Below are 24,613 nucleotides of genomic sequence, written 5' to 3' on the forward strand. Positions count from 1 at the left end.
AAAATAGGTCTGAAGGTTCCCTCTCCTTGGGAACCACAAACAGATTTGAGTAAAAACTCTGTCCCTGTTCCTCTCTTGGAACTGGATGGATCTCGTACACAATGTAAGAATGCCTCCTTCTTTATCTGGTTTGCAGATAATTGTGAAAGGCGAAATCTCCCCTTTTTTTGGGGGGGAATCTTTGAAATCCAGAAGATATCTCTGGGATATAAATTCCAATGCCTAGGGATCCTGGGCATCTCTTGCCCACGCCTGGGCGAAGAATGAAAGTCTGCCCCCTATAGGATCCGTTACCGGATAGGGGTCCGTTCCTTCATGCTGCCTTAGAGGCAGCAGCAGGCTCCTTGGCCTGCTTATCTTTGTTCCAGGTCCGATTGTCTCCAGACCGCCTTGGACTGAGCAAAAATTCCCTCTTGTTTTGCCTTAGAGGAAGAGGATGCCACACCTGCCCTGAAGTTTTTAAAAGGCACGAAAATTAGACTTTTTTTTTTTTTTTTTTTTTTTTTTTGGCCCTTGATTTGGACCTATCCTGAGGAAGGGCATGACCTTTTCCTCCAGTGATATAAGCAATAATCTCCTTCAAACCAGGCCCGAATAGGGTCTGCCCCTTGAAGGGAAGTTAAGTAGCTTATTTATTAAAGTCACGACAGCTGACCATGATATAAGCCATAGCGCTCTGCGCGCCAGTATAGTAAAAAACAGAATTCTTAGCCGTTAGTCTAGTCAAATGAACAAGGCATCAGAAAACAAAGGAATTGGCTAGCATAAGCTTGTCAAATATATTCATCCAATGGAGTCGCTTAACTGTAAAGCCTCATCAAGAGACTCAACCCAGAACGCCGCAGCAGCAGTGACAGAAGCAATGTATGCAAGGGGCTGCAGGATAAAACCCTGTTGAATAAACATTTTTTATCCATTGGATCTAAAAAGCACAACTGTCCTCGTCAGAGGTAGTGGTACGCTTAGCTAGAGTAGAAACTCTTCTCTCCACCTTAGGAACTGTCTGCCAGAAGTCCCGTGTGGTGGTAACTATTAGAAAACATTCTTCTAAAAAATAGGAGGGGAAGAGAACGGCACACCTGGTCTATCCCATTCCTTATTAAAAAAAAATTTTAGTAAACCTCTTTAGGTATTGGAAAAACATCAGTACACACCGGCACTGCATATTATTTATCCAGTCTACACAATTTCTCTGGCCCTGCGATTGTACACATTCATTCAGAGCAGCCAAAGCCTCCCTGAGCAACAAGTGGAGGTTCTCAAGCATAAATTTTAAATGTAGAAATATCAGAATCAGGTTAAATCATCTTCCCTGAGTCAAAAAAAATCACCCACAGACTAAGCATATTGTGAGGTAGTATCATACATGGTTCTTAAAGCGTCTGTATGCTCTGTATCTACCCCCAGAGCTAACTGCTTTCCTTTAATTTCAGGTAGTCTGACTAATACTGCTGCCAGAATATTATTCACCACCTTTGCCATGTCTTGTAAAATAAACGCTATGGGCGCCCTTGATGTACTTGGCGCCATTTGAGCGTGAGTCCCTGAAGCGGGAGTCGAAGGGTCTGACACGTGGGGAGAGTTAGTCGGCATAACTTTCCCCTCGACAGAATCCCCTGGTAAAAGAAACGCTATGGGTGCCCTTGATGTACTTGGCGCCATTTGAGCGTGAGTCCCTAAAGCGGGAGTCAAAAGGGCTGACACGTGGGGAGAGTTAGTCGGCATAACTACCCCCACGACAGAATCCTCTGGTGATAATGTTTTTAAAGACAAAAAATGATCTTTATTGTTTAACATGAAATCAGTACATCTGGTACACATTCTAAGATGGGGTTCCACCATGGCTTTAAAACATAATGAACACAGAGCTTCCTCTATGTTAGACATGTTAGAACAGACTAATAATGAGACTAGTAAGCTTGGAAAACACTTTAAATCAAGTTAACAAGCAAATATATAAAACGTTACTGTGCCCTTAAGAGAAACAAATTTTGTCAAAATTTGAAAAACAGTGAAAAAAAAAAAAGGCAGTAAAACAAACGAAATTTTACAGTACATGTAATAAGGTAACAGAGCATTGCACCCACTTGCAAATGGATGATTAACCCCTTAATGCAAAAAACAGATAAAAAAAAAACAAAAAAAAAACGACATAGACGTTTTTAAAAACAGACACAACAAACTGCCACAGCCAACAGTGGGAAGCTTCAGTTAACTGTTTCTATGCAAAATTTAAGCCAGCCATGTGGAAAAAACTTAGGCCCCAATAAGTTTTATCACCAAACATATGTTAAAAAACGATTAAACATGCCAGCAAACGTTTTAAAACACATTTTTACAAGAGTATGTATCTCTATTAATAAGCCTGATACCAGTCGCTTTTACTGCATTTAAGGCTATACCAACATTACAGTGTTATCACCAATGTACGTTAAAAAAACGATTAAACATGCCAGCAAACGTTTTAAAACACATTTTTATAAGAGTATGTATCTCTATTAATAAGCCTGATACCAGTCGCTATCGCTGCATTTAAGGCTTTACTTACATTACTTCGGTATCAGCAGTATTTTCTTAGTCAATTCCATTCCTAGAAAAATATTTTACTGCACATACCATATCTGCAGGAAAACCTGCACGCCATTCCCCCTCTGAAGTACCTCACTCCTCAGAATGTGTGAGAACAGCAAATGGATCTTAGTTACGTCTGCTAAGATCATAGAAAAACGCAGGCAGATTCTTCTTCCAAATACTGCCTGAGATAAACAGCACACTCCGGTGCCATTTAAAAATAACAAACTTTTGATTGAAGAATAAACTAAGTAGAAAGCACCACAGACTCTCACGACCTCCTATCTATGTTGAGGCTTGCAAGAGAATGACTGAATATGGCAGTTAGGGAAGGAGCTATATAGCAGCTTTGCTGTGGGTGGACTCTTGCAGCTTCCTGTTGGGAAGGAGAATATATTCCATAAGTAATGGATGATCCGTGGACTGGATACACTTAACAAGAGAAATAAGATTAAATTAATTTCTACATATAGTGAAGGTGCATATGGCATAAAGTCTATTTTAAATAAGCATTAGAAAATTCTGCAAGCTGACCCCCTTATGGTAGGACTTATTGATGAACGCCCTGATGTAGTCTATAAGAAAAATAGGGACCTTAGAGTTTAATTGCACCTTCCAAATTAAAACCGTTGGTAGGTAATAATGAGGGAACAGTATCCAACTGGCTCTGTTTAAAACCAGGCACCTATAAATGTGGTAAGAAAGATTGTTGCATGTGCCCCATCATTGATACGTGCTCTGATGTAACCATGAACTAGAATAGAACAAATAAGTTCGTTATTAATCATAGGGCTACATGCAACTCCACATATGTAGTTTACCAGCTGGCATGTGTTTGTGGGATGATTTACATTGGGCGTACAAAAAGGAAAATAAAAAGAAGGGTATATGAACATTTGACCAATATTCAAAATGGGCTTGAAGGGCATAGTGTGTCCAATCACTGCAAAGTTAAACATCATTGCAATAGTACTGGTATTAGGTTTAAGGTTTTAGAGCATATAAGTTGTAAAATCAATAATCGTCTCCTATATCTAAGGAAAGCTGAAACTAAGTGGATACATTTAATAGAAAGCTTAACACCCAAAGGTCTAAATATAGACATAGATTTGCAAGCCTTTATGGTGTAATCTGGAATTTATATAGACTCAGTAATATCTATGGTATATCAGGAGGTATTTTTATACTGGTGAATGATAGTTGTATATTAGCAATATATCTGTTTATATTAGCAGCAGTTCTATTCAATAGATACAGGAGTAATCGTAAATATTTTTCATCTAGGTGGTCCTATGTTCAGAACATATTGATTTGATTTTTAGTAGCATTTCTTCTTGCTAAAACATCTATGCATGTGATAGTTTATTAGCTATATACTTATATATAGGAAGGGAGAGATATAGATTTCAATGAACTAGAATGTTTTTAATGAAACGTTTTAGAAGCATTTTGTATTTTTATGTATTGTATTGTGTGCATCTTTTCTATATATATTGTATATTTATTTTAATATGTGGCATTAATAGGCGTGTGCGTATATATATATATATATATATATATATATATATATATATATATATATATATATGTTTGTTATATTGTAAGTCTTGTTATATGCATTTGCTACTATTTTTAGAGCATTAATGGTCATTTGACACAGACCAATGATATCAAAGCCCGGTATATTTAAAGACCTATAGTATGTTGAAGATCCATTCACTTCCTGTTGAAAAAGTTTACCCGTGAGTAAACGAAACGCGTTCAGCTGATTAGTGATATCCTGAAAGACTGTATACCATTGTCGGTGTAAAGCCCACCCTCTGCCCGGTAGTTCTATCCAGTATTGGGGAGATATCGATAACAGTACTCCATTAACGGACTGACAGAGAACTGTAAGCGGGACCGGAACATCAGTGAGACGGTATTAACATTATGGGCACATTTTAATCCTGCATCTTATAAGTGTGAATTTTTGTAGTCAGGGCTCTGACTGAAATAAAGCCGATACAGTGAATCGTGGTTGCGCTTGTCTTTTTTCTATTCTAATTCTCAAGGGTGGCTGCTGACCAGCCTCCAAGTAAGCTAAGTGAACTATGCTCGGTAACCAAAAAAAGATAGGGATACAGACGTTGCCTTTTGGCACCTAATGTCTACCAGAATACAACACAAACAGATATTCTAGATGATTGTCAAAATCCTTTGTTGCCTATAGGTAAAACTTCAAGGCCCTAAACACATCCATGTTATGTAATAAATGCTCCTTAGAAGACTTGGGATTAGGACATAATGAGGGAACTACAATCTCCTGATTAAGTTAGGTTAGCAGAAGAAACCACTTTTGGTAGAAAACCTTAAGTTGTGCGTAAAACTGCTTTATCTAGGTGAAACACCAAATAAGAAGAGTCACGCGACAATGCTGACAATTTCGAAACCCTTCTGTCTGAGGAAATGGTTAAAAAGAATAAGAATTTTCCACAATAAAAGCTTGATGTCCAGATCATGCATAGGTTCAAAAGGCGGGTACTGAAGGACTGAGTTTCCCGGGGAGAGGCGACCAAACCAGCTTGCTATGCAAAAGGACCGACAGAGCAGAAATCTATCCCTTGATTGATCTAGCAGAAAGACCTTTGTCAAGCCCTGTCTGCAGAAACTCTAGAATACATGGTATTCTTACAGAGTGCCAGGAGTAGCCTCTCTGAGAACACCAGGAAGGATAAACCCTCAATACCTTGTGATTAATCCTCCTTGTAACTATCTTACGAGCCTGAATGAAGATCTCAATCACTGAGTCCGAAAAAAAACCCTGTAAGATACAATCATCTGTTCAATTTCCAAGCAGTTAATTGCACATTTTGATGGTAAAACTGACCCTGTTCTAATAGATCTGGACAAAGAGGAAGGTTTCATGGAGGAGCGCTAGACATCTTTACCAGATCTGCATACCAAGTCCTGCATGGCCACGCAGGAGCTATGATGGCAGGAGTCCTCTCCTGCACTAGACAAGCTGTTACCCTTGGAAAAAGGACAATCGGGATAAAACAGATACCAACCATGCAAAAAAGCTTTTCTGATGTAACCCTCTAACTTGCTGTCCATGGCATCTTTAAAGTGAATGTAAACTTGAGCATAGTCACTCAAGTCATAGGATTGAATTTAAAAATAGGAATGAGACTTTCATTAACTAAATGTGTAGTATATACATATCTTCTGAGATTTTTACCTTGTAATGCTAAAAAGGATAAGCGCCGTTCCTCTGCCCACCATATTCATCAATTGATTAACAGATGACGAATCTGCAATCCACTAATCGTTGTTCCCCCCGAACCGTGACGTTTGTGCAAAGGGGCTGAACACCTTGAGCGACTATGCTCAAGTTTACATTCACTTTAAACCATATACTGTATTAAAGTGGAATATTAGTTATCCTAGCTAGAGTAGAAATAGCTCCATCCATCTTAGCTATGCCCCCCCACAGTTCTAAGTTTGCTGAAGGAACCGAAAAAAGCTTCCTGAAAGCAGGAGATGAAGCGAATGGCACCCCCAGCTTGTCCCATTCATTAGTGATCTCTGAGACCAGCTTAGGGACTGGAAAAGTATCAGGAGCCTTAGCCTTGGGTCTGAAAATGATATCCAGTTTCTAAATAGGTTTTTCTTCAGTGGGTCTAGACTCCTGAACACCTATCGTTCTCAGAACCTCCTTTAATAAGAATCTCAGGTGTTCCAGTTCAAACTGGAATGTAAGATCCTCTTTATCTCAGTCTGAATAAACCTTCCCCTCTAAAGTAGAGGAGTACCGCGGAATCAATAGCTAATTGGGCCAGAGTAATATCACTGGAGGAGTCTGACTCCAAGTGTTTGGATTTATGCTTACATTTATTTGAAGGTGGAATAGCAGTGGTCTAAAACCAGGGGCAAAATGACTTACTCCGCCCTGAGAAACAGACACCCGCTGTACTATCGCAGCTATAGAAATAGAGGGTGTAAAATGAGTCTGCAGAGCAGAAATTAAGCATGCGTTACAAAGCTGTGCAGGGGGAAACACCAGTACTGTTTTCCATAGAATGCAACTATTTCCTGGAATATTAAGCTCAGGGGTACTTCCTTCCAAAGAGCTGATGTCAGTGAGAGCAGTTGTAGAAAGCGCCATAATATTTCCAATACAATAACAATAATAATAATAGTATAATCAGACAAGAGATATATATCTGTAAGTCTGAAATAAGTCAATAGTCACCCGGTAAAAATCCCAGATCCGGTATGGAGTGTCTTACCACCTCAGCTTACTGCTGCAGTGCAGAACCGCTCCTGTTGCTATCCTCTCCAAATCCTCTAAGGAAAAGGATGGTGGGCGGAGAGAGTGCCAAACTGCTTTTCAATGGTGGGAATTAGTAACTCCTTCCCTGCCGGGAAACATAAAATGGCCATCCCCACGTTCTTAAGTGGAACTTCACTGAGCCTTGGCGACTCACTGCCCTGCCTACAGTGCAATACCACCAATGCAGATTGGACCGCTAAATAGTGGCACTTGAATTCCAAAAGTAGGTCTCCAATGTACACACCAAAATATGCAAGACTAGTCCCAATCTGCAAAGGCAGGACTGGTACACTGTCCAAATCCCAGTGCAGTCGGAAACCCAGGAGTAACAAGCGCATATTGGATAATAGATATGATCACATTCCGTGCTAACTAAGCACCTAAAGAGCCCTTCTTACCTCAAGGCTAGGACTAAGTCCCCACAGAGGAATATATTCCCTGCAGACTGAAGTTAAAAGCAGAAATCTGTCCCTGACCCTTTGTGCCACTGGTAACTGTGTTTAGACTAGTGAAAAACGGACATCAGTCAACTGGAGAAGGCTTAGAAACTTCCCAGCAACACCAGTGGACTTAATTATCTGTAAGCATCCCTCTCTTTTAGGATAAACCAATCTTCTATCCTTGCCTTCTCCTTGAAGAGGCAAAGAACTAGGGAGAGAGGGAAGTGTGAGGGTGGGATACTTAAAGCTCTGGTTGGGGTGTCTTTGCATCCTCCTGGTCGTGGACTCTTACAACCATTAGAAAGAAAAACAGAACACATTTCAATTATATAAAATTTAAACAAACTTTCAATGTCCGAGAACCATAGAATTATCTCTTCCTGGAACGCTGGAATTTATCTAAAAATCAATGTTTTTAGAAATATGGCCAAGAGTCACACAGGAAGAGATGACAGTTTGGTAACGCAGAATTCAAAACTGTTAGCTCTGCCTATTAGTATGAAGATGACCATATCATAACCCTCTCTGGTGCCTAGTAGGGACAGGCACTCACCATTACAAAATTAGGTAACACCCTTCTTTCAAAAAGGTATCATTCACATATAAGTAAAGAAGAGAAGAAGGCAGGTATTTTCTAACAGCCCCTCTACTCATCCTAAAGTGTCCAGTGGGGGTGGTGCCCAATGCTTTCCTGATAATTACCTGCATTCTGGGGGAACAAGTAACCTGTCAATTGAAAGCAGGAATTTTGTGCTATGTTAGAGCCTGCATCCACTCCAGGCACAACTTTCTAGTTCCTAGTGCTGCAAATGAGCACGATCAACTAAATGGACCTGAAACCGAAAATAACGTTCTAATTTACTTCTGTTATTAAATTTTCTTCATTCTCTTGGTATCTTTAGTTGAAAAGCCGGGAAGCAAGTTCAGGGGCGTGAGCGTGTCAGGAGCACTATATGACAGTGTTTTCGCAAGAAAGTTATCAATTTGCAAGAGCAATATATGGCAGCACTATTTCCTGCCATGTAGTACTCCAGACACCTACCAAGGTATCTCTTCAACAAAGATTATTAAGGGAATGAAGCAAATTTGATAACAGACGTAAATTGGACACTTTTTTTTTTTTTTAATTGTAAGATTCTGTCTGAATCCCAATTTTTTTTTTATGGTTTCATATCCCTTAATGTTAGTTCTTCATTGCTGGAAGAAGGGGAAACATCTACCTATGTGCGCCAAGAGAGTCAATTAGATTAACTCAAACAGGGATAACTGCTGAGCTAGTTTGTAGTTTATAGATGCTATTCACATTTAAGCCCTACCGTAGGCCATTTTTCAGTGAGAAACTATTCTATATAGGGGGTTTTCAGCAGACCTAGCATTTTTAAATTAAACCATTATTTTTTTCTATATCTCATAGCATGTGAGAACTCTACAACAAAATGTGTGAAAAAAATTATATTTTTATTAAAATAAAAAAACAAGGTTAAAAACAATTAGTGTGTGTGGTTTAATCAAAACTCTATAGTCAAAAGAAGAAGGGGTTACTGTCATATAAATTAGTTACTCAAATAAATGTACATTTAGTCATGCCAGGTGATCCCTATTACCACAGTGGTTAACTGGCTATTAAAACATATATAGGGGCTTTGTTTTAAGAGGGGCTTCTGAGCTTTAAAACAAGGCCTCCTGCAGGATTCTAGGCCTGTTAAATGGTCTGTCATAAGTGCATATATCTGTTAAAGGGACACTCTACAATAGATTTTTTCTTTGCATAAATGTTTTGTAGATGATCTATTTATATAGCCCAGCGGGGAGTGTTTTTTGTTTTTTTTAACAATGTTTAATTTTGCTTATTTTTTTAATAACATTGTGCTGATTTTCAGACTCCTAACCAAGCCCAAAATTATCAGATGTAGATTCAAGTCTACAGATTCCTGCTTTCTCCTGTTTTTTTAATGGGTCTTTTCATATGCAGGGGAGGAGGGAGGGGGGATGTCTGCTTTTCATGCTTTCTCAGCCCATTTTAGTGGGTGTCCCAGCCTAACCTCATCAACAGTGCTAAACTGGGAGCTTCTAAATAAGTTTTGAAAAGGTTTTATACTGGATTTTTAGATCAGAATCTGTTAATATTCTTCTTTATATGAAAATATGTCCCTTTAAGCGTGTATATAAGAGTGTATTTTTATTTTTTTTAAATTTGCTTAAACATATAACCCACCAGGACACACAACATTTAAAAGAGCAGGTAATTGCTTTTCAAACAGTACGTCTTGGGGGTTTCTGAAATTCAAGGGGTTTAAATAAATACTTACCCAACCATTAAAGGGACACTAAACCCCAAATTTTTCTTTTATAATTCAGGTAGACAATACGATTTTTAACAACATTCCAATTTACTTCTATTATCTAATTTGCTTCATTCTTTAGATATCCATTGCTGAAGAAATAGCAATGCACATCGGTGAGCCAATCAAACAAGGCATCTATGTGCAGCCCCCAATCAGCAACTACTGAGCCTATCTAGATGTGCTTTTCAGCAAAGGATATCGAGAGAATTAAGCAAATTAGATAACAGAAGTAAGTTAGAAAGTTGTTAAAAATGTCATGCTCTCTAAATCGTGAAAGAAAAAAATTGGGTTTCACATCCCTTTAAGCTCCTTGAAGCAGTCTGATACTTCCAGGTTTGCAAGGATTGGTGACATCACCACACCCATGATTCCCCCAATGATGCCGATACATTCAGCAACCTCGTGTTCTGCTCAGTGTCACCCCCTCAAGATGATGACTCCCTAAAATGATTGTACAGATGATGACCACATGTCGTCATCTTCACTTAAAGGGGTTAAAATCTCATCTATTTCTATCCCTCACAGACTAATGTTTAACAACAAACTTGGGCTTCAGCTTAGCTTTACCATTAAGCACTGTAGGCAATAAACAACTAACCATAAGAAGCTTGAAATATGTTGAAAGTCCTTCCAGAGTTGAACAAGTCAATTTTCACTCAACATAAAAAGAATGTTAAGCCACACTTACCATTCTGTGAAGGTTTACTCGAAAATTCATATTGTCATCATGTAGGAAAGCATTTGCATATTGATCCTGGAGCAAAGAAAAAGTATTTATATATAAGAAATAACATTAACAAGCATAAACATAGAATATGACACCAATATCGTTTGTCAAATATTGGGTGTCAGGGTGGCATGGCGCCTAAAAATGGGCCCTGGAATCCAGTAAAATGCACTGGCTTTGCTCTTATTAGCAGGGGAGAGGTGTGGAACCCAATGAACATATGATAACATCAAAAAGGATTAAATGTACTTAAATGTGTGAAACCAGATAAAGTGATTGTAAACTTTAGCGAATTAAAGCCCACTTTAATACATTTAAGTTTACAGAGACGCTTATTTTTAAAAATACTTACCATTACGTTATGGTAAACAAAACGCTGATCCTCCACATCTCCTGCTTTCTTTAGCATATCAGTGATGAATGCTGCTTCCTCCAATACTTGCGTGCCCCACGAGCTGGATGCCAAAGGGGGCATGCAACAACTGGAGGAAGCCGGATTCATCACCGACCTGCTAAAGAAAGCAGGCGATGCGGGCGGAGGATCAGCGTTATGTCTTAGCATAATGCAAACATAAGTATTTTTAAAAATAAGTGTCTGTGTAAACTTTAATGAATAAAATTGCCCCTGTTTTTTTAATATTATTTTTTTGATACTGGGCTTTAATTTGTTAAAGTTTACAATCACTTTAATACGAAACATATTTTAAGTTCCCCTATTTTAACATTTATTTTTCCCACAATCTATTATCATATACATATTTATTAAACTAGGTAACATGTTAAATATTTTCTGGTTGACATTGAAGAGCATGTAACAAATTTGATTTACAACACACAATGTATATTTCAGTTTTTTGGGAAAAAACATAATTTATGTAAGAACTTACCTGATAAATTCATTTCTTTCATATTAGCAAGAGTCCATGAGCTAGTGACGTATGGGATATACATTCCTACCAGGAGGGGCAAAGTTTCCCAAACCTCAAAATGCCTACAAATACACCCCACACCCACAAATCAGTTTAACGAATAGCCAAGAAGTGGGGTGATAAGAAAAAAGTGCGAAAGCATATAAAATAAGGAATTGGAATAATTGTGCTTTATACAAAAAAATCATAACCACCACAATAAAGGGCGGGCCTCATGGACTCTTGCTAATATGAAAGAAATGAATTTATCAGGTAAGTTCTTACATAAATTATGTTTTCTTTCATGTAATTAGCAAGAGTCCATGAGCTAGTGACGTATGGGATAATGACTACCCAAGATGTGGATCTTTCCACGCAAGAGTCACTAGAGAGGGAGGGATAAAATAAAGACAGCCAATTCCTGCTGAAAATAATCCACACCCAAAATAAAGTTTAATGAAAAACATAAACAGAAGATTCAAACTGAAACCGCTGCCTGAAGTACTTTTCTACCAAAAACTGCTTCAGAAGAAGAAAATACATCAAAATGGTAGAATTTAGTAAAAGTATGCAAAGAGGACCAAGTTGCTGCTTTGCAAATCTGATCAACCGAAGCTTCATTCCTAAACGCCCAGGAAGTAGAAACTGACCTAGTAGAATGAGCTGTAATCCTTTGAGGCGGAGTTTTACCCGACTCGACATAGGCATGATGAATTAAAGATTTCAACCAAGATGCCAAAGAAATGGCAGAAGCTTTCTGGCCTTTTCTAGAACTGGAAAAGATAACAAATAGACTAGAAGTCTTTCGGAAAGACTTAGTAGCTTCAACATAATATTTCAAAGCTCTAACAACATCCAAAGAATGCAACGATTTCTCCTTAGAATTCTTAGGATTAGGACATAATGAGGGAACCACAATTTCTCTACTAATGTTGTTGGAATTCACAACCTTAGGTAAAAATTCAAAAGAAGTTCGCAACACCGCCTTATCCTGATGAAAAATCAGAAAAGGAGACTCACAAGAAAGAGAAGATAATTCAGAGACTCTTCTGGCAGAAGAGATCGCCAAAAGGAACAAAACTTTCCAAGAAAGTAATTTAATGTCCAATGAATGCATGGGTTCAAAAGGAGAAGCTTGAAGAGCCCCCAGAACCAAATTCAAACTCCAAGGAGGAGAAATTGACTTAATGACAGGTTTTATACGAACCAAAGCTTGTACAAAACAATGAATATCAGGAAGATTAGCAATCTTTCTGTGAAAAAGAACAGAAAGAGCAGAGATTTGTCCTTTCAAAGAACTTGCGGATAAACCTTTATCTAAACCATCCTGAAGAAACTGTAAAATTCTCGGAATTCTAAAAGAATGCCAAGAAAAATGATGAGAAAGACACCAAGAAATATAAGTCTTCCAGACTCTATAATATATCTCTCTAGATACAGATTTACGAGCCTGTAACATAGTATTAATCACAGAGTCAGAGAAACCTCTTTGACCAAGAATCAAGCGTTCAATCTCCATACCTTTAAATTTAAGGATTTGAGATCCTGATGGAAAAAAGGACCTTGCGACAGAAGGTCTGGTCTTAGCGGAAGAGTCCACGGATGGCAAGAGGCCATCCGGACAAGATCCGCATACCAAAACCTGTGAGGCCATGCCGGAGCTACCAGCAGAACAAACGAGCATTCCTTCAGAATCTTGGAGATTACTCTTGGAAGAAGAACTAGAGGCGGAAAGATATAGGCAGGATGATACTTCCAAGGAAGTGATAATGCATCCACTGCTTCCGCCTGAGGATCCCGGGATCTGGACAGATACCTGGGAAGTTTCTTGTTTAGATGAGACGCCATCAGATCTATTTCTGGAAGCTCCCACATTTGAACAATCTGAAGAAATACCTCTGGGTGAAGAGACCATTCGCCCGGATGCAACGTTTGGCGACTGAGATAATCCGCTTCCCAATTGTCTATACCTGGGATATGAACCGCAGAGATTAGACAGGAGCTGGATTCCGCCCAAACCAGAATTCGAGATACTTCTTTCATAGCCAGAGGACTGTGAGTCCCTCCTTGATGATTGATGTATGCCACAGTTGTGACATTGTCTGTCTGAAAACAAATGAACGATTCTCTCTTCAGAAGAGGCCAAGACTGAAGAGCTCTGAAAATTGCACGGAGTTCCAAAATATTGATCGGTAATCTCACCTCCTGAGATTCCCAAACTCCTTGTGCCGTCAGAGATCCCCACACAGCTCCCCAACCTGTAAGACTTGCATCTGTTGAAATTACAGTCCAGGTCGGAAGAACAAAAGAAGCCCCCTGAATTAAACGATGGTGATCTGTCCACCACGTTAGAGAGTGTTGTACAATCGGTTTTAAAGATATTAATTGAGATATCTTTGTGTAATCCCTGCACCATTGATTCAGCATACAGAGCTGAAGAGGTCGCATGTGAAAACGAGCAAAGGGGATCGCGTCCGATGCAGCAGTCATAAGACCTAGAATTTCCATGCATAAGGCTACCGAAGGGAATGATTGTGACTGAAGGTTTCGACAAGCTGAAATCAATTTTAGACGTCTCTTGTCTGTCAAAGACAGAGTCATGGACACTGAATCTATCTGGAAACCCAGAAAGGTTACCCTTGTCTGAGGAATCAATTAACTTTTTAGTGAATTGATCCTCCAACCATGATCTTGAAGAAACAACACAAGTCGATTCGTATGAGATTCTGCTAAATGTAAAGACTGAGCAAGTACCAAGATATCGTCCAAATAAGGAAATACCACAATACCCTGTTCTCTGATTACAGACAGAAGGGCACCGAGAACCTTTGTAAAAATTCTATTCTTGGAGCTGTAGCTAGGCCAAACGGCAGAGCCACAAACTGGTAATGCTTGTCCAGAAAAGAGAATCTCAGGAACTGATAATGATCTGGATGAATCGGAATATGCAGATATGCATCCTGTAAATCTATTGTGGACATATAATGCCCTTGTTGAACAAAAGGCAAGATAGTCCTTACAGTTACCATTTTGAACGTTGGTATCCTTACATAACGATTCAATATTTTTAGATCCAGAACTGGTCTGAAGGAATTCTCCTTCTTTGGTACAATGAAGAGATTCGAATAAAACCCCAGCCCCTGTTCCAGAACTGGAACTGGCATAATTACTCCAGCCAACTCTAGATCTGAAACACATTTCAGAAATGCTTGAGCTTTCACTGCATTTACTGGGACACGGGAAAGAAAAAATCTCTTTGCAGGAGGTCTTATCTTGAAACCAATTCTGTACCCTTCTGAAACAATGTTCTGAATCCAAAGATTGTGAACAGAATTGATCCAAATTTCTTTGAAAAAACGTAACCTGCCCCCTACCAGCTGAGCTGGAATGAGGGCCGCACCTTCATGTGGACTTAGAAGCTGGCTTTGCTTTTCTAGAAGGCTTGGATTTATTCCAGACTGGAGATGGTTTCCAAACTGAAACTGCTCCTGAGGATGAAGGATCAGGTTTTTGTTCTTTGTTGAAACGAAAGGAACGAAAACGATTATTAGCCCTGTTTTTACCCTTAGATTTTTTATCCTGTGGTAAAAAAGTTCCTTTCCCACCAGTAACAGTTGAGATAATAGAATCCAACTGAGAACCAAATAATTTGTTACCCTGGAAAGAAATGGAAAGTAGAGTCGATTTAGAAGACATATCAGCATTCCAAGTTTTAAGCCATAAAGCACTTCTATCTAAAATAGCTAGAGACATAAACCTGACATCAACTCTGATAATATCAAAAATGGCATCACAGATAAAATTATTAGCATGTTGAAGAAGAAGAATAATATTATGAGAATCATGATCTGTTACTTGTTGCGCTAAAGTTTCCAACCAAAAAGTTGAAGCTGCAGCAACATCAGCCAATGATATAGCAGGTCTAAGAAGATTACCTGAACACAGATAAGCTTTTCTTAGAAAGGATTCAATTTTCCTATCTAAAGGATCCTTAAAGGAAGTACCATCTGACGTAGGAATAGTAGTACGTTTAGCAAGGGTAGAAATAGCCCCATCAACTTTAGGGATTTTGTCCCAAAATTCTAATCTGTCAGACGGCACAGGATATAATTGCTTAAAACGTTTAGAAGGAGTAAACGAATTACCCAAATTATTCCATTCTCTGGAAATTACTTCAGAAATAGCACCAGGAACAGGAAAAACTTCTGGAATAACCACAGGAGATTTAAAGACCTTATCTAAACGTTTAGATTTAGTATCAAGAGGACCAGAATCCTCAATTTCTAAAGCAATTAGTACTTCTTTAAGTAAAGAACGAATAAATTCCATTTTAAATAAATATGAAGATTTATCAGCATCAACCTCTGAGACAGAATCCTCTGAACCAGAAGAGTCATTAGAATCAGAATGATGATGTTCATTTAAAAATTCATCTGTATAAAGAGAAGTTTTAAAAGATTTTTTATGTTTACTAGAAGGAGGAATAACAGACATAGCCTTCTTGATGGATTCAGAAACAAAATCTCTTATGTTATCAGGAACATTCTGAACATTAGATGTTGATGGAACTGCAACAGGTAATGGTACATTACTAAAGGAAATATTATCTTCATTAACAAGTTTGTCATGACAATTAATACAAACAACAGCTGGAGGAACAGCTACCAAAAGTTTACAGCAGATACACTTAGCTTTGGTAGTTCCAGCACCAGACAGAGATTTTCCTGAAGTATCTTCTGACTCAGATGCAACGTGAGACATCTTGCAATATGTAAGAGAAAAAACAACATATAAAGCAAAATTGATCAAATTCCTTAAATGACAGTTTCAGGAATGGGAAAAAATGTCAAGGAACAAGCTTCTAGCAACCAGAAGCAAAGAAAAATGAGACTTAAATAATGTGGAGACAAAAGCGATGCCCATATTTTTTTAGCGCCAAATAAGACGCCCACATTATTTGGCGCCTAAATGCTTTTGGCGCCAAAAATTACGCCACGTCCGGAACGCCGACATTTTTGGCGCAAAAGAACGTCAAAAAATTACGCAACTTCCGGCGATACGTACGACGCCGGAAACAGAAAAGATTTTTTGCGCCAAAAAAGTCCGCGCCAAGAATGACGCAATAAAATGAAGCATTTTCAGCCCCCGCGAGCCTAACAGCCCACAGGGAAAAAAGTCAAATTTTTAAGGTAAGAAAAATAATTGATTCAAGTGCATTATCCCAAATATGAAACTGACTGTCTGAAAATAAGGAATGTTGAACATCCTGAGTCAAGGCAAATAAATGTTTGAACACATATATTTAGAACTTTATTAAAAAAGTGCCCAACCATAGCTTAGAGTGTCACAGAAAATAAGACTTACTTACCCCAGGACACTCATCTACATGTTTGTAGAAAGCCAAACCAGTACTGAAACGAAAATCAGCAGAGGTAATGGTATATATATAAGAGTATATCGTCGATCTGAAAAGGGAGGTAAGAGATGAATCTCTACGACCGATAACAGAGAACCTATGAAATAGACCCCGTAGAAGGAGATCATTGAATTCAAACAGGCAATACTCTCCTCACATCCCTCTGACATTCACTGCACGCTGAGAGGAAAACCGGGCTCCAACCTGCTGCGGAGCGCATATCAACGTAGAATCTAGCACAAACTTACTTCACCACCTCCATAGGAGGCAAAGTTTGTAAAACTGATTTGTGGGTGTGGTGAGGGGTGTATTTGTAGGCATTTTGAGGTTTGGGAAACTTTGCCCCTCCTGGTAGGAATGTATATCCCATACGTCACTAGCTCATGGACTCTTGCTAATTACATGAAAGAAATAATTAATTATTTGCTCATATTTTGTCTATTAAAATGGACTATATAAGCACAGGTTTGTATGCATCTAATGAATATTACACTATAAAATCGTAAATGTAATCTTATTTTGAGTTGATTGTTTTTCGAGATCTAATCTAAAAGACTTATTAGCTTTAATCATTGCCTTTCCTCTGCTGATTTTATTCACCTCATTACCTCCTAAAACAGATATTGAATTCTTTGCTTTTATGAGCAAATATGTTTTTGCTTATATCAACAAGAACATCTAACAAGTAAATATTAAATGCTTACAATTCTTATATAGGAAACAATTTGTAAAATAAATCTTTCCAACTTAATTCTATAACTACGTGGCAGCAATGTGTACGAAAAGAGGAAGCGTGAGGCTGCTGAATGACAGCGGGAACAGCCACAGATCTGCTTCGACTTACTACTACTCGTACACACACTGGCTATATGTCGCACACACTGCCTTTGTTCAAGATGTCTTTTTATTTAACCATGCTTTTAGCTATACAGCACTAGCTTCATTTACAATAGGTTTTACTATAGAGTGGCTAAGGCTACTGCACTCTAAAACTCCCTCTACAGTCTACTTGTTATCACATAGCACTAATGCTCCTGAACCTATTTTATTTTGCCTTCTTGTAATAAAGCCAACTTTCAACCAAGAAGACAAAGGGAAAGAGGTCAATATGATTAAATAAACAAGAACGGTTTGTTTTTTTTACATTGCGAAACACTATCTATATCATGAAACTTTAATTTTGATGACCACCCCCCTTTAAATTCAGGACATGGATTTACTTACCTCTGCTATACAGGTTAAGATAATGAGGCAAAGTTTACCGCTGTTCAGTCTATGTTCATCTGCCATGAAGGAACAGAGAAAATAATTGGTTTTACTTTCCTTACAATATTGTGTGTTTAGAAAAGGTCTACATGGAATAAACTGCTACTGCTCAAAAGAATTTGAGAAACCAGCACATTTACCTTTCGTATCCTGCATAACAATGGAGCTGTATTTCAGAAACGTAATGAGCAAATTACTTGTCTGTACGTCGGCATCCAAAGGTAACTCTGTAGGGCTGATTACTGAAGAAAAAAAGTTTGCAAAGTTTACAACATCAAATGGTGGGTCTTAGCGGGGGGGGTGGGGGGGGGGGGCGGTTCTAGGAAGCTGAGCACCATTTGTAGCGATGTCACTGGCATGCCTGGGTTCCAGCATTGCCAAGACACTTGCCCACCTCATATGCCCCTTTAAGTGCAGGGCAGGGCACGGTTAGTTCTGAAAATGCTCCCACTCCAGGGTAACAAGACGTGGTCATCATACACACTAAAAAAGCACTGTGCAGATGACAACCACGTATCATCAATCCTTGGTTCAGGGATATATTTCTAAATATACGCCCTTAATTCTTAATTTGGAAATATGACTTGGAGGAATAACAAATATATCATTTGTTGTTTTTTTCAGGGAGGGGGGGGGGTGCAAAAATATTTAATTTGAAAATTCATAAAATATATTTACTTGATATAGTTACGTTATTTAGTGACAAAAATAATTTTGGTTTCCTCTGCTTGTAATAAACAGATTTGAGAATAATCAATTTAAATTAATAGGAAAGCCAACATTTGTATGCATTTTATTAAAAAGGGCCAAAAAAAACTAACCATGCTAATTATAAAAATGCGAGGCATAACATGAGAAACAGATTTCAACTATCTTGAAAAGGCCAAGCATACACAAAATGGGCTACAGCTCCAAAGCAAATGGTATAAATATGCAGCGAAAGCAAATCTTGGCAAACAAATAAAAACATTGCAGAATATTTACTGTCCAGCCAAAATAAAATATTTATATATTATCTATACTGTAGCTTATGTTTAAAAGTCTGGGGCAAAATTATTTCAAAACCTTAATAATATTTCTTTGATTATATTATTTTATGCTTAATTAAAAAAAAAGTGTGATTAACTGAATAAATATAATTCTGGTGTGAGTGGTGCAAAAACCACATGCTCTTAAAGAATAAAAGCATTTAATGTTTGTACTGCAGTGTTCCTTTAAACCAGTGTTTCCCAACTCCAGTCCTCAGTACCCCTAACAGGCCAGATATTCATTATATCTTAAAGGGACAGTCTACACCAGAATTTTTATTGTTTTAAAAGATAGATAATCCCTTTATTACCCATTTCCCAGTTTTGCATAACTAACACATTTATAATAATATACTTTTAACCTCTGTGATTATCTTGTATCTAAGCCTCTGCAAACTGCCCCTTTATTTCAGTTATTTTGACAGAGTGCAGTTTAGCCAATCAGTGCCTGCTCCCAGATAACTTCACGTGCACGAGCAGTGTTATCTATATGAAATACGTGAACTAACACCCACTAGTGGTGAAAAACTGTTAAAATGCATTCTGAAAAGAGGTGTCCTTCAAGGTCTAAGAAATTAGCATATGAACCTCCTAGGTTAAGCTTTCAACTAAGAATACCAAGAGAACAAAGCAAACTGGTGATAAAAGTAAATTGGAAAATTGTTTAAAATTACATGCTCTATGTAAATCATGAAAGTTTATTTTGGCCTAGACTGTCCCTTTAACTAGAGCACAGGTGAAATAATCAGCTAATCAGTAACCATGGTTACTAACCTGCTCTCACCCATCAGCTAATTATTTCATCTGTGCTCCAGTTAAAGGGACACTGAACCCAAATTTTTTTCTTTCGTGATTCAGATAGAGCATGCAGTTTTAAGCAACTTTCTAATTTACTCCTATTATCAATTTTTATTCGTTCTCTTGCTATCTTTATTTGAAAAAGAAGGCATCTAAGCTAAGGAGCCAGACAATTTTTCGTTCAGAACCTTGGACAGCACTTGTTTATTGGTGGGTGAATTTACCCACCAATCAGCAAGAACAACCCAGGTTGTTCACAAAAAATGGGCCGACAACTAAACTTACATTCTTGCTTTTCAAAGATAACAAGAGAATGAAGAAAATTTGATAATAGGAGTAAATTAGAAAGTTGCTTAAAATTGCATGCTCTTTCTGAATCACGAAAGAAAAAATTGGGTTCAGTGTCCCTTTAAGATAAAATGAATATCTGACCCTGCTAAGGGACCAGAGGACTGGAGTTGGCAAACACTGCTATAAACCTGTAAGTCAAAACAAATCGTTTGTGATAAAGAGTGATTAAAAAAAATAATAAGAAGAATTTGCTGGTATAATCAAATATACCTCTCCCTGTTTGAACATTTTGCTGAAAGCTAGTTCCCTTTCCTGAGAACATGTAGGCTCAGGAGCGTGCACGTGACTTGAGCCCTATATGGCAGCAGAGTTAATAAGTGCTCAAGCTATGGGCTTGTGCCTCTGCCTACTTCAGAATGCTCTCATGGAAAATTTCAACTAAGGAGACCAAAAGAAAGAGGTAAATTACATAAACGAAGTACACTGGAAAGTTTTTTGTTTCTTTATTTTTCTCTATACCATCAGAATCAAACTTTAATTCTGACTTCCAGAACTGCTTCTAGTTAAAGGGACGCGAGTCCCAAATTTTATCTTTCTTTTATGATTCAGATACGATTATCAAATTGTCTTCATTCTCTTGTTATTCTTTATTGAAAGAGCAACAATACACTACTTGGAGCTAGCTGAGTACATCGGGTGAGCCAATAACAAGAGGCATATATATGCAGCCACCAATCAGCAGTTAGCTCCCAGTAGTGCATTGCTGCTCCTGAGCCTACCTAAGTATGCTTTTCAACAAAGGATATCAAGGTAACAGAGCAAGTTAGATAATAGAAGTTAATTGGATAGTTGATTAAAACTGTACGCTCTATCTGAATCATGAAAGTTTAATTGTGACTTTAATGTCCCTATAAAAATGATATATGCCTGCTTGCTTTTGTTTTCTTACTTGGTAATATTTTCAATAATACACTAAGCTGTAATTATTCGGACAATGTTGATTTAGGGTCAACAAAGGATACTAAAGAACAAAGCAAATTTGATAATAGAAGTAAATTGGAAAGTTGTTTAACATTGCATGCTCTGTATGAATCATGAAAGTTTAATCTTGACTTCGCTGTCCCTTTAAATATTGTGGGCCAGATTAAAAGTGGAGCACTAATTAACGCTCCGGTTCGAGCATTAATTGCGCTAGAAGCTAGATTTTTTTATCGCGTCGGGATGCGCTCAGATTATGAGTTGAAAGTAAACTGTTTTCGCTTGTGCGCTAACCAGACAAGCACAATAAGCCAAACTTATAATATTGCATGTGCATTCATGTATTTCCCCCATAGGAGTCAATGGAGCAAAAAAAGTGGGGGAAACCCCCATTCTCACGCAATGCCGATTTTATATTCTCATGAATGAGTGCTAAACCTCATTTCAATGTTCTTCACATAGAAGAAAATGTTACATTTATTCATAAATGCGTATTTCTACATATATCAGGTGGTATTTTGATACAATATATATCTATATCTCTATATATACACATGATTGTAGGTAGATATATACAGATATATATAGGAATATCTATTTATAAATACTTAGAACATATCCTGCTATGTGCAGAACATTGGAATGCAATGTTTTTACAGAAAATACATAGTTAAAACTTATTAAATATGAGTATTGCATAAATATGATTTTACATGTTTTCATTTACTTAAAGGATTACTTTCTGTTATAATTTTTAAGCTAAACAACTAACATATTAAAGTTAATAAACATTAATTAAAACCTACTGACCTATATTTTCTCCAAAACAAAGTTTCATAACGTTCTAAAAGTTATATCTTTTATTCGCCGATGATGTCACGTTATCCTGCCCACTATTTTCAGCACTGCATGTTCTAAATACTTAAACCAATAACTTTGTGTTAAAAGCGCCATTTTGAAACCTAGGTATTGTAAACGGATTGGTACAGAGCAAAGGATACATTTGCAGACAAGATTTCTGATATACGGTAGAGATATGTTAATTAAATGCTATTAATAAAAAAACGTATTTGGGGTAGTTAGTTAGTAACAGGCATAGAAAATATTTACTTACAGTGGCCCTTTAACTGCAAAGAGTTCCAATGCACTTATATCTATGTATTTGTGTACATATGTATTTATGTGTTTTTATGTGTGTATATGCATATCTGTAAACACATATATAGACATATAAATACATATGTACACACATGTATATATATATATATATATATATACACACACACACACACATACATCTTTAGACATGTATATGTATGTATCTCAATGTTAAAGTCCTCTGCCTGCCTTTTTTTTCTAATTCCTGAGATCTCATATTTTTGATCCCTTATCACTTTTGTGTGCAATATTGTCTGTGAACAATTTTTATTAGATGGTGTTATTATGAGTGTAACTATACTTTGTAATGTATTTTTGAGCAACTTTTTAGTTTTGTGAAACAGTTAAACAGAACCCTGAAGTCACTGTAATTATTCTAGCATAAATCGCAATTGCGCTTAAAAGGGACACAAAATCTATTTTTTTTCTTTCATGATTCAGATAGAGCATGCAATTTTAAGCAACTTTCTAATTTACTCCTATTATCAATGTTTCTTCGTTCTCTTGCTATCTTTATTATTATTATATTATATTTTATAATATTTTTATTATTATAAAAAGCAGGAATGTGATGCATAGGAGTCGGCCCATTTTTGGTTGAGAACCTGGGTTATGCTTGCTTATTGGTGGGTAAATGTAAGCCTCCAATAAGCAAGCGCTATCCATGGTGCTGAACCTAAAATGGGCTGGCTGCTTTAAGATTTACATTCCTGCTTTTAAAATAAAGATAGCAAGCGAACAAAGAAAAATCGATAATAGGAGTAAATTAGAAAGTTGCTTAAAATTTCATGCTCTATCTGAATCGTGAAAGAAAAAATTTGGGTTCAGTGTCCCTTTAAGCGATCACATTTACTTTTAACTCTTAATACCAGCGGTAAACCCGACAAGCTCAAACACCCGTGATAAACCCCTTATCACTCGTGCTCAAACATTTGCGCTCCACTCATAATCTGGCCCTGAAGGTTTTAACTGTTTTGATCACTTTTTTCTTTGAGTGCTAAAACAAGTGTTTTTGAAAAATATGAATATGAAGCTCTATTTTAATTTTACACAATTTCGGATTTGACATGAAACCCAAAATGTGTTTACATGATTCAGATAAAATATTGTATAACATTATTATTAACACCAATGTAAATCTAGAAAAAAAAGACAAAAAAAATGTAAAAGAACATATATTAATGTGAAAAAATAAACATTACCATCTGAGGAAGGGGGCGTTGTACCCAGCGGTGTTGTGGGTGTTGTAGGAATTGGACTTATTGGTACAGTAACTAATCCCATCTCAGGATGACTCTAAAAAGCAGAAGGAACATAAAAGATAGACATAAGTATTACAAAAATATAGGATTATACTTAAAGAGACAGGAAACCCCAAAATATTATTTCATGATTTGGATAGGACATACACATTTAAACAACTTTCCAATTTATTTCTATTATAAAATGTGCTTCATTCTCTTGTTATCCTTTGCTGAAGGAACAGTATTGCACTACTGGCAGCTAGATGAACACATCTAGTCAGCCAATCACAAGAGACAAAATGTGTGCAGACACCAATCAGCAGTCAACTCCCACTAGTGTAGGATATGTGCGTATTCTTTCAGCAAAGGAAGCGCATTTGAAAATAGAAATTAATGTAAAAGTGTTTTCAAATGACATGCTCTATCTGAATCATTCAAGTTTAATTTTGACTTTCCTATCCCTTTAAGAAATAAATACATCTCTAAACGCTTTAGAGTGACATCACATAAAGAAAGCTTAGGGGCCGGCCCATTTCTGGAGCACTATATGGCAGCAGTTTTGCAATAATATTACCCATTTGCAAGAGCACTAGATGGCGGCATTATTTCCTTCCATGTAGTGCTCCAGATGCCTACCTAGGTAGCTCTTCAACACAGAATATCATGAGAATGAAGCAAATTTGATAATAGAAGTAAATTGGAAACTTTTTTTTAAAATGGTCTGCTCTGTCTGAATCATAAAAGAACATTTCTGGGTTTCATATCCCTTTAAAAAAAGCTCTTATGCGAGGGGCGGAGCCGGAAGCTGCCATGAGAGCAGTGTAAAACCGGAGCTCCGTGCATGATGCCCTGATATATCAAGTTTATTCTAGGTGGATATTTGAAAAACTGCAAAAGAGGAGAAGTAGAGGCAATCTAAACACCTAGGCTTCAAGATGAGCCCCTTTGCAGAAAGATACGACATGCCGGTGGACATTTAGAAGAACTATCTTAGTACACTTCTAAAGTAGCTGCGCCATAACGGAAGTGAAACTGAAACGATACCAGAGGCCTACCCTAGAGCCTGCAGAGTAACGAGCAACGCAGACAGATCAAGAACCCCAAAAGTAAGACCACATTAACAGAAGA

The 24,613-nt window shown here is 37.4% G+C and overlaps 1 protein-coding gene across 1 annotated transcript in view; it reads right to left on the bottom strand.

Moving 5' to 3' along the window:
* The window catches only part of ARMH3 (armadillo like helical domain containing 3), a 561,581-nt gene that overhangs the window by 391,994 nt on the left and 144,974 nt on the right, over nt 1-24,613 (bottom strand). The window contains exons 14-17 of the mRNA XM_053692489.1: nt 23,444-23,537; nt 18,129-18,230; nt 17,947-18,005; nt 10,360-10,425 (exon numbers count right to left, since the gene is read on the bottom strand). Coding sequence (XP_053548464.1) covers nt 10,360-10,425; nt 17,947-18,005; nt 18,129-18,230; nt 23,444-23,537 — 321 coding nt within the window. The remainder of the gene's footprint in view (nt 1-10,359; nt 10,426-17,946; nt 18,006-18,128; nt 18,231-23,443; nt 23,538-24,613) is intronic.

Source organism: Bombina bombina, chromosome 9 (genome assembly GCF_027579735.1).
Source record: "Bombina bombina isolate aBomBom1 chromosome 9, aBomBom1.pri, whole genome shotgun sequence".
Classification (NCBI taxonomy): Eukaryota; Metazoa; Chordata; class Amphibia; order Anura; family Bombinatoridae; genus Bombina; species Bombina bombina.